The 12,214-nt window shown below is 35.3% G+C and overlaps 1 protein-coding gene across 2 annotated transcripts; it reads right to left on the bottom strand.

The window, feature by feature from the left end:
• Positions 1-265: 265 nt before the first annotated feature.
• Positions 266-5,050, bottom strand: LOC124635992. 2 transcript variants are annotated; one of them, XM_047171952.1, is made up of 2 exons: positions 4,913-5,050; positions 266-1,910 (listed from the first exon to the last, which is right to left on the bottom strand). In XM_047171952.1, exon 2 carries the CDS (start codon positions 1,900-1,902, stop codon positions 1,000-1,002), a length of 903 nt encoding a protein of 300 aa, XP_047027908.1. In that variant the 5' UTR covers positions 1,903-1,910; positions 4,913-5,050; the 3' UTR covers positions 266-999. The 2 variants fall into 2 exon arrangements, with proteins under 2 accessions (XP_047027908.1, XP_047027909.1); XM_047171953.1 differs by lacking the exon at positions 4,913-5,050 and adding an exon at positions 2,449-2,591.
• Between the last annotated feature and the right edge of the window lie 7,164 nt (positions 5,051-12,214).

The following is a 12,214-nucleotide window of genomic DNA, read 5'->3' on the forward strand; positions in this document are numbered from 1 at the left end:
AAGGTCGCGCCCGATACTTATAACGGAAACCCCGTCTGGATAAGGACTGCAGTGTTTTGTTTTAGAATTAACATTACAGTCGTGTGGAATGATTCGGAGGATTGTGGAAGGGAAATGGGGAGGCCTTTGCCCAGCAGTGGGACAGTGTAAACTAAGAATAAGTAAGTTTAAGAATCGTAGGACAAGGTAGCTCCATCCTGAGTAGGAATATGAAATGTATATGGGGGGCTCGGACTAGGGGCTTTTTAAAATAACAACTCTTACATACTAAATATTTTTATATGTATTGGCTGTCACTAGCAAAACTTTCATAGTGAAAGAAAATGTCGTTAAAATAAAAGTATGCCAATTTCTAATATGTTCTTAACAAATATATTTTATAAATACCTAGAACGTTTAAAATTACAAAATTAATGAATGCACAAAAGCTTTTAGGTTGATTGTATTTTTAATATGGTGCCAAAATTAATCTGAAAGTATTCTACAATTTTATCCAAACATATCTCCTTCTTAAAATTATTACGTATCTATCAAAGACTGTGATCATCAGTTGTACTAATTAATACGTAGATATAGATTCGAGTCTACATTTACAGATGAAAAATTACTCGAGAATTCTCAGGTAGTGTACAAGCTTAAAAAATAATAGAAACAATAATTTATACAATAATTAAAGTTTTAGTAATAAAATACAGTGTAGATATCGATTGAAGCAGTAAAATAACAACAGTACTGTTGAAGTATTCCCAAATTGTCGACGACTGAAAGTAAAAAAGTATTTTTTCTTAGTTTATTACAAACAAAAACACGCGTTTGTTTAAGAATGTATGTACATTGCATTGAATACAACAAGTTATATTATATTACACTTACAGCTAAAGTGGCTTTGCGTTTCTAACTAAACGGTGGGATACAGATTAAAATAATTTGAATATTTTTTGCTTTTCAATGAACATTATTATCTAAAGTTTCCAAATATCAAGAATATGTACATTTTCATTAATATCTCGGTTTAGCTGGTTTGACCACGCCACAATTATTGTGTTCAGTTTGCTTCATAATAAACAAAGACTTATCAGAAGTGAAAAGAATGTTGTTATTATTGTCAAAAGCCATGGCACCAATAGTAGGGAGCTTCGCTACTCTCACAAGAGTTGAATACGCCACATTCTTTGAAAGCATAACTTTGTAAATACCATCCAGCCACCAGGCATACACATTTCCATCTAAATCCATAGTTAAACCTCTGAAGTACGCATTTTTAGAAATACGATGCACAGTATTACCTTTACTCACAAACAAACCTAAATTACTTAAGAAAATAACATAATTAACGTTTTCTTTTTCTACCACTAAAAACTTCCTGATCGGCCAATCTTCCAATATTGTTTGGAAGTAATCGCCTTTCTTCACAATAATGCCTTTATCTTCATACCTCGTGAAATATAATTGATTTTTGTAAAACACATTCGTTATCGTATCTCCTCTACTACTGTAAGATGAAAAAGTTTTCAAATTGTTATCTAAAATAAATATTCCATCACTGCCGCCGAAATAAATCAAGTTGTTTGCCTGATCTATGTCGAATGTTCCGAAATTAAGTATCTGAGTGCCAGAAATTATTCCATGTTCATCGGGTTGCTCTAGATCCACGAAGCCGATCTTGTAATATTCTTCGTCTTCGAATGTGGGTTCGAAACTGAAGTATAGGACGTCCTTGGATCGCTGGAGATCTATCTTGTGAATAACGATGCGTTTTCTGAAGGGAGCATCGAGTTCTAGGAGATGCGATATATTATAGCACGTGGTGTTCACTAGGACGCATGACGGGCACGGAGGTTCTTCTACGACATCGACGATAGCTGCCGTAGAAACCGCCAGAAGAAACGCGAACAAAATCATAGTTGTATCTGAAATAAACGCCCGCAATATTAAAAAGGACAATCTATACATATAATAAATCTGTAGAAAAGTAATTTTTGTACATTGAAGAAATTGACAAAAAAATAGCCAGCATGTTAAAGGATAACAAACAGAACCCATTTCCATCATTTTTGTCGTTATGAATAAAAATAAATAAATCCCGAGTAAATTATGCTTAAGAAAAACCCAAATTTTATGCTTTAAAATTCCAAATAAAGGTTTTATTTAATCTACGTGGAATCGAATAATACGTTTTTCTACCAAAATATAAAACACAAATAAATATCCAGTAAAGGAGATGCATATCAGTACTTGCTGAACACTATGTGTATAGTTTGGTGCGGTGTTTTTCTAACAAAACCAATAGACCTGGCTCCAAGCTTTATATTACGAAACATATTTTCAACGCGAAGTTCGTATTCATTCACTCTCTGAGCCAATATAAAAAAACGCGGGAATCGGCCACAGTTACACAATACCAAACTGAACGAAAAAAGCTAACTTAGAATATTTCATATGATATACCTGTTCACTTCACCGAATCCGAGTCAAAATCCGAACAAATCGAATACATTTATCGAGATTCACTATTTTTATTTTTTAAAACGTTCACGTCACATCGTTCTCGATTTAAAATAAAGTTACGAATAAAAAAAGCTTAGAGTAAATACGGGCCAAGGCTTGACTAGCGGAAAGCTTATAAACGAATCTAGGGCGCGTTTGTAGTAAGATCGATAATGTCACGCGACGTATACTCATTAAATATTAAACGCTATCAGCGGAATTAGAAGTGCACTTAGCGCATTGAAAACTGTGTCACTGAAACGAATGAGGGATCGATTTCATTGGATTTAGTTTTTCTTTGTTCCGCGATGGATTAAGAAGACCTTGCCTGTCTATGGTCTGTTTATGAAATACCTGCTCGCATAACAGCTCCCTCAGATGCCATTCTTCAATTTATTTATGTTTTTTTCAGTTCTTTTGAAGATTTTCTAATGAAATATATAAACGATATTATTTGAATTTTAAATAATATTGTTTGCATCACAGTGTAATCAGATATCGGTACTTACAATACCCCTACGGTTGGGGCGAGATTTCCTTTACAAATTAATAAAATAGGGAGACGAATATCAAAAATGTGAAATTACGTTATATTCATCTTGTACCAGATAGATTATGGTAGTTTGTATAATGATCCTCTTGCCATAAAGCATTAAGTTGTTCCATTATGAGCTCAGCATGGATATTGCATAATAAATCTTTAGTAAACAATCTTGTGGAACAATCTCTGTATAACTTCGTTGGTAACGGGTTTTCTTTTCACATTGTGATTCTGTGATTCATTTGTATTATAAGTTTAAAGTTTTCATCCCCTTTGTTTGTTTTTGTGTAATAATTGTGTCTCCTATTTTTGTTTTTGTAACGAAATAGTCGTAGGTAAGTATGTATTTATTGCTTGAATAACACCAGACGTATTTTATAAAGCTCTCTATAACAAAACGAACTTTTTTGGGAACTTCAGACATTAAAAAACACAGTTAACATTTCATGACTTTGCCATCAAATCTTCAAAAAGCTAGACTCTTACATTAAGTACATTTCGTTTCGAAAATTATGAGAAAAAATCTCATTACTTCACCGTCTTAAGTCTCAAAATGCAGTTTTAAAATAATTTAAAGCTGTTTTAAGTTTGGTACGTTTAAAGCTAAAAGGAAATGCTCTTGTCCTGAACATGTTTCCGGCTTACGGAAGCGACAGCTTTGAAGAAATATATTATTTACGATACAAGTAACCGTTTTAAGCTTTTATTTACTCGTTGTTTAAGCAGACTTTAATATTTTACTTTATGTTATGTTCCAAATTCGTGTAATATGGAAATGGAATCGGTTCCTCAATTCTAACCAGCAAATTCGTATTATTATGCGATAAGAAAGCGTCTGGTATTGCATTTTTTGACGGCTTCATGATCTTTCCATCTACTACCACCATATCATTCACATACCACTTTTGATTTTTCATCATGGCGCATTGCACTCAAAAAATGTCTTTTTTAAAAAACACTCGGAATTACTACGTATGTGAGAATCACCTCCGACGCATGAATTAAATGCATATAGCCCTTTACGATAATTTGAGTAGGAACAATCAAATACCACCGATAGTTCTTTTGCATTATAATAGGAGTATATGCCACACACAATTTTTAACACATTTGAATACTCTGTGAATAAAAAGTAACGTTCGTCGAGAGTCTTTTGTTAATATTTTGTGAACCGTGAACTCTGTGCGTGTGATGCCATTTTTACAAGCTAATTGTTTTTCCTCCTTTTTTTGTGTCGGTTATAGAAACTTTTTTTTTGTGGTTTTTGTTTTTAATTAATTTGTATACTTTTACCAATTGTCATTGATTTATTTAATAGGTATTTTTAAATCTATATTGGATTATATTGTTTTGCAATAATAAGAATAATTATGGGGTTTAGATATGTATTTAAACTCAGTTTTACCGTACGGACACGTTACCCACCAGTGAAGGTTGGTACATCTGAATGACCGTCAAATTAGACCAGGTTGACGAATCCTGGCTTGCCTGCGTATTTGTGAATGGAGCAAGGCTAAAAAGGCAATGGTGAATGTGAAGGTAGATTTTATTAGGTGGGGGGGGTTGCTATACTGAAAATGGGGCTAAAGGTAGTAGCGTGGTGATATCTATTATAATGATTTAAGTATGCCAAGGCTAAATCGATGCAATTTTACTAAGAAACAACCTAAGTATTTAAAATCGATATAAGTTTCCATAAAATGAATTTATTGTTAGAATTGTAAACAGCTTTATGTCTACCTACGTATAAATCATACTTGAATAAGTACTTTACGCACCTATGCATAAGGTGGAAAATTACTTAATAATTTCATGACAGTAAAGTTTCTTTAACTTTTTTTCAGTTCCGCTTTTTAAGAAGTAGAAAGAAGTAAAAATTCTCACCTTTTAAAATTAAAAAAATCCAAAATGTCGCGTCACATTTTCACATGGCCGTACAAATACTTATAAACAAATACAAAGTAGACAATAAAACGCGCGCTCCCTATTCCGTCAGGACGCACAATGTGTATCGTTTGTAACAGCTACCTTTTAAATACCAAATTACCACATATGTTTATTGCCACTGCGTAGGAATAACAGAAGTTTTGGCTCGTAATATGATAGTAGAATACAAATATACAGATTCAATTACCTATAAAAATAGGAATTTGGTGGTGTCAATGTCAAAACAACAAGAGAAAAGCAATTAAGTTCTATGAGTACCTATTTGTGAGATTTCTCTCGAATAGTCCACAGTCTCATGTATTTGCGTTTCTTCTTTCTATATCCCCATTGAATTAAATATCTAGACTTAATAATAAAGTAAGTACTTTGGTTTTATTTCGAAAATTAGCTCAGGCATGTATCATAGCAACAACAATCTCAATGCGCGAATCACGAATTGCAGTGATATAGACTACATTATTGATAATTTGCGTTTCCCCTCGGTCCCCGGGGGACTTAGTTCCAGAATCTTCAGATAAAAAATAGCGTATGCGCTTTCTCAGGCTCTAGAATATCCGGCTTAGTAGTTTTGGCATGAAACCGCGAAATACAGATTTTTACTTCCACATTAAATTTTATAATATTTTTAAAAGATTTGTCATCGCATTTTACGCTGTCTGATTTATGTCATTGGCGTTAATTTACATTAAACAGATGCTAAACATTACCCACATCCATATTGTGATATTGGAATAGTCGTATCAAATCCCTGTTTTATTAATGTCCCTTTTTCCTACTTATGAACCAATTATGTGCTGCTTGTGATATATCTGTTAACTTAAACGACAATATGGAATTTTATTTTATATTCAAATATTTATTTAGATTTAAAATACAATTTTTATATTTAGATCTTCTGTTTTTTATAATGCAATCGCGACTTGATACGTTTTCTGCATTTACAGAAGTTGATTAATAGGTTTTCGTCCTCAAATTACCGTTTAAAATAAATGCAGTTCCATTGGTCCAGCAATGATCTTGTTTACTAAATAGATCTATTTTTAAACTCAGTTCATGGCATAGAGCAGAATAAAAACTTCTTCGTCTTATCGGGTATTATAGATCGATCAGAAATAAGTGCTCTTAAAGGACTTCAATTTAAAAGAGATTGATAATCCAAGTGTGAATCGAATATTTAATAGAGACGGTTTTAAATTTTTTAACTTTATTTTCAGACTCTTCAATTATTAAGCTGTCTGATTTTTTTTCAGAATTTAACGAAGAGATCAAGAAATCTTGAGATCCTGTGAATCAACGCGGTAATATGACAAGCTTCATTCATCTGTGGTTTCTCCAAAAGGTAGCACGCCCGACTACAGATACGTAAGTATATACCTAAGCCCACTTATTAGCCCAATAAGAGGCACTTAAATTGCATCAAGTCTCTTTGAGGACTCGTTAGATTAAGTAACTAGTAAGTGTAAGACTGGTTTTTCTAGCTTCTGACTACTCGGAACGACTGCCAGAGCTCTTTAAATGCCAGCCTCATCAATATAACGTGCTTTCTGGAACACCGAGGAACTCCTTACAACAAGATGGTCGCCCATCCATGGACCCACCGCGCCAACCGTTGCTTAACTTTATCGATCGACCCGTGCAGTTGTTACATGCATTTCTCTGACCGCAGTACCCTCGGATCCACCGCATGGCCACAGATAATACAACGATACGGTGGGTGCACAGTCAAACAAAACGTAGGCTTGACCGGTGAGAGTCACATGGGACGGTAGGTATTAATTATTGTTCAGCTCAGTACTGGCCATGGGTCAATATATGGCCCGTTATTAAATGAATCTGACAGTCAGACAGTCAGAAAATTTGGCGGTATGTCCATGGCTATAACGACTACCTTTACTAATATTATAAAACTTAACTTTGTTTGCTTCAACGGAGTCATCTCAGGAAGTCCGATTCGGAATTATTTTAGCGTTAGAGAGCCCATTACAGCCTTTATTATAACCTCAACGTTTATAGCCCTCATATAGGTAAGTGTCTGTATACTTTTTATCCGAGTGCGCGGAGTAGTAGTAGTGTTAGGTAACAGTCGTAACATCCGGCGGAAGCTATATGTTTAAAATGATCCTCCAAACATTACTCAGCTGCATTTTTTTAAAGCTGGAAAGCCAGCAATTTTGGTAAATTGGTACATCATCAGCAAAATGGTATTTTATACATGTAACGTAAATAAAAACATCAACTTCGGCAACAATATTGGTTGCCGAGCCGTCGAAAGAGATTAGGCGCAGGACCGGCATTTACGTGCTCTCCAACTTCCAGACTACGGGCTGCTTTGTGAAAGTTTAAGAAAGCCTCGAGCCTCGAGCACAGCAGCCGCGCTTGCGACCACTAGACCAACGAGGCAGTCTGATATATAGAAACCAGAGTGTGCGTTCGCGCAGCGGAATGTTATTGAATTTAAAGATTTTAATTATGCAGATAATTAGTGTATGACGTCCTATAATTGTGTATGGTAAAAAAAAAATTGTGTATGCAGCCATTGTGGAGAAATTCACCAAAAACTGATTCCGCTGGGCGAACGTTGTCCTGGCGGAACTTTTTTTAATCCATAGACTTTAGAAGACAAGAGATGTGTCCAAAAATTAGTGTGTATTTGTTTATACTTGTTTATGTATTAATGAAATCATTGCATGCATAAACTTCGGAGAAATTCAAGTTTCCGCTACGCGAACGTTTGGCCATTAGCTAGTTTTCATATAAAGCGCTTACATAGAGAGCTGTAGATTTTTACATACGTTGTTTTGAATTTGTTTATATTTGTTTAAAAAACAGATTTAGAAAAAGTCGTAGGGTTGAAAAGATAAAAATATAAACGTAAAATACACTTATTAGGTTTTAGTTCTTAAAGTATGCAGTTTGGGGTCTAGATTTTCACGTTTACACAAACTATAGGTGTATAGGGTATATAGGGTATTTATAGAACTTGTTTATAAGAAATACCTACATAGTTAGGTACATATGCAGCCATCCCAAAATTTCCCAAAATAAATGTAAATACAAACGCTTCTGTTATATTTGCGACTGAAAACCCCAACGACAATATTCTCACTCAGAATTATAATTGTTGAACACGTCCTAATATACAGAAACACTTAGGGAATTGGCGACAAGCAAATACAATTATAATATTAAATTAGCGGCGGTTTTAATCACAATATCTTGTCGTGGTCGTCGTGGAGGCCTAGTGGGTAAAGGACCAACCTCTCAAGTATGAGGGCGCGGGTTCCATCCCAGGTCAGGCAAGTACCAATGCAACTTTTCTAAGTTTGTATGTACTTTCTAAGTATATCTTAGACACCATTGGCTGTGTTTCGGATGGCACGTTAAACTGTAGGTCCCGGCTGTCATTGAACATCCTTGGCAGTCGTTACGGGTAGTCAGAAGCCAGTAAGTCTGACACCAGTCTAACCAAGGGGTATTGGGTTGCCCGGGAAACTGGGTTGAGGAGGTCAGATAGGCAGTCGCTTCTTGTAAAGCACTGGTACTCAGCTGAATCCGGTTAGACTGGAAGCCGACCCCAACATGATTGGGAAAAGGCTCGGAGGATGATGATCTTGTCTGAATAAAACACGCGCTTTATTAATACCAGTCTGTTGGTTGTAGTACCTGAGCATTCAGTAGAGGATCTATCACAGTGGGCTGGTGACTTCATATTTACCTATTTCTTCTTTTTAGATACTTCCTTATGTACTAACCCTAAATACTCCCCCTATATATTCACTTGTTGTGCTAACCCAACTCATGTACTTCCAAACGTACCTCCTTAAGCACTCCCATGGGGATGGACCCATCATTATACTTGTGTAAAAAAGCATTTCAGCTTCACCTATTTATTTGAAAACAGACAACCATCGAAACCTGAAACTTTTGTAGCACATCTAAACATTGTACCCTGCGTTCGATACCCAACCAAAGGTCAAACAAACGACCTATATATTCATAGACAGGTAGGCTTTACCGTATTACTTTTGCCTCCCTATAATCATGGCCGAGTATTTCAACAAACCTTTACCTGGTCCGTGAGGTTGCTCACGTACAACGTAACAAATAAGTTGGGCCCCAAAGTTACGGCTTACGTTACTTAGATTAAATAACTTGGATACTAAAGGAGGCAATATCTGTCCCGTAGAGCACGAGAATCGCAATTAATGACGTTTGTTCCTCTCAAATTTTGACGCAGTGACATTTCGGAGGCTTTTATGGAAGGAAGGTTCGGGAACGGATATAGGATTGTTTATCGCTGTTTGTAATCGTGACGACGTGAAGAAACAATTTTATTTAAGTATCTAGGTTCTCTGTTATGTTGAGCGAGCCTAAGCACTTCTTCACGAAAGTTAAACATCGGAAATCAATGCAAAAAGTAGGTTAGTGAATAAAAAAATCTAGATGGTGACAAGCACTTTAAATTAAATGTCATTCTTATTTACTTCTTTATTATGTTTGCAAGCACACTATATTCCTGAGCACAGATATCAGTAAAGCACTTTGTCAGCGCTAAGTGACCGCTTGTCGTCCTACTCCCCACTTATCTTACGTACCGAGATAGGTGCTCTACACACCACTAAAGCCTGCCCAACAGATTGCGAACATCTATCAACTAACAGTTCTTTGAAAACCTTTTTTACGAGACCTTTTTTCACCGTTTCGCATTCTTAAGATAAGTTGGCTTTGAATTACATCGACGCGAAGTGGCTTCTTCCTGTGATTTTGTTTTGCAGAGCATTGGATTTCCCAGTCGGATTAGTGTCTGATTTACATATTTATTGGTTGCTGTTTAGGTATTTCTTGTTCATCTTTAATATCTTGCTGGTGCAACAATTTTAATGATAAGAAGTTATCTGATTGTAGGTACTTAATTTTATTATTACTGCCTGCCCTAAAGATGGTTAAAAGTATCAAACAAAGAATAATGACAGGCGTCCTCCAAAATTCAAGAGAACCCATGCAAGACAGCAGCGTGACTTTCTAAGAAATACACTCTACATCACTCTAAACAATTTGAATAAGTTTTAACGCCTAAGTAATCCTATTCCCAATCTAGTAATCTCTTATTATCTGAACATACGACGTAATAACCCACTTGCCATGCAACCGACACCACGTTCCACGCTGTACCTACGTCAGGAAACACAAGTTCATCAGATTGAGTGACAAGGCTGGTCTGATTGCTCCTGACCCCTCACCCCTGGGATTAAGCCAGGCCATCAATCTACGACACGACACGGGTTGACAATACTGTTTCGTGTACCAAGGATGGGTGTAACGTGACTTGGGAATTTCTGTATAAATGTAACAATAAAATGCCTGTTTTTCCCTGAAGGATTGTACAAAGGTATAAGATACCCATGTTTCGAGCGTTATTTTCAAGTCTTAAGAGAGAAGTCTGCCTAACTGACCGACCTCAATCCAGTTACCCAGGTAATCCCTTGATAAGAATGGTACTACTGCCGCATTCAGCAAGAGTATCAATGTTTTACATGGAACGACAGCCTTTCTGACTTCCTCAAGAGTCACCCCTGTAACCTTAACCCTTAGTAATATTGATTGTCAAAATCTCTGTTGACAAAATTGTTGACTAACGTAACGTAACGAGTGCCTGCGATGTCCAAGTGAAAGTTAAAATTGTCACTAGCAGGATTTAAACAGCGCCTTGAATTTCCAAACCACCCACTTTTTGCTGATCATGTACCTAAACTGGAATCACGTTCCAGCCAAATGACGTCAATTCGCGTTTAATATCACAGTTTATGGGAATACGTTCTCACGTTAGATTCCGGGAACTAAATTGCGTGTTCAACTCTTCGTGTCTGGGACGAATTAATTGTCTAAAGTCGTATTGTTTGCTCTTGACTTCTCTGTTCAGGGCAATTGATTTGTATTTGAAACTTTGATGATCAAAAATATAGTTGTCTGACCAATTGGAAGCAACTCTTTTTGTTTATTCTATAAATTGCGGACCATGATGTCACAATGTTTATATTGACGCTGGGTTTTCATTGAAATAACTGGGTAGGTTCAAAATGATAAAACACTGAATAATTTAGCAAGAGTTTAATAAAAAAATGCAAAATAATAAAAATATCTCCAAATATTGAGCCTTAACGCTAGGATATCTGTAGGTTTACAACATCCAAAAATACAAAAATTACACGCACTCACACAATGAGGGTATCGTCTGTGATCATATATTACATTACATGTCACCTTTATCAATAAAACTGACAAATGAATCGTCTGGAAGTTTCCTTATTTCTTGTTATCGATCAATTTTATCGATAAAGGATTAGGGAAAAGATTCAAGACATCTAACGCCGATTTCATAATAATTTAAACGTAAAAGGAAACATTGGCACTAGATTTCCAATTTTGTAGCAATTTTACGTATTACATACATAAAGGTTTTGGACGAAACAATTTAAAAAGTGACGAGGAAGGTTTTACGTTACAAAATTAATTTATTGTCATTTCACAACTTTGGTAATGGGATTGTTTAGAGAGCAAGTTAATGCTGAGTTTTTGTGCATGTCAGATAGTCTATTAATTTGACGATTTCTTTACAAGTTGTGGGATTCAGGTAAAAATATATTTAGTTGCAACTTTCATCTCAGTCACATGACTGAGAATGTAATAAAATAATACTATTGTTTTTTTATTGTATAATACTCATCATAATTTATGTTGATAACACAGTATGCCTAATACTTTAACTTCAATAAATTATAATAATTTAAACTGAGCACACAGAAACTTGTATTATCAGAAACCGTCAAAATGTACTTTTGATTTAAATCTCTCAAGATTATAGATTTAATAAAATAAACAGATGGGAAATAGGGTGTGGTCTGAGTACACGAGAGCATTAAGATAGATCCCTCTTTTGGATATATCATACAGATTATAGTTAAAAAACAGGAGCCTAGCACATATTCAAAGAAGGCTTGGATCAAAGCTGCCTTGGTAATTTGAGGCAAAAGCTATTTTTTGAAATATAATCAATTGAACCCATGATTGACTCGACCTAATTGAATCATTCAGTTAATCGCTCAGCTTATAAACCCGCTATTACTTAGACCACAACCTCTATAGGACTTTACTCTTTCACAATAATCATCTTGCCACGTTTAATAGTTTTTTTTACCAAAGGTGCGTTCTTACAAACAAACGATATATGGGTGATTTACT

Source organism: Helicoverpa zea, chromosome 13, assembly GCF_022581195.2.
Source record: "Helicoverpa zea isolate HzStark_Cry1AcR chromosome 13, ilHelZeax1.1, whole genome shotgun sequence".
Taxonomy (NCBI): Eukaryota; Metazoa; Arthropoda; class Insecta; order Lepidoptera; family Noctuidae; genus Helicoverpa; species Helicoverpa zea.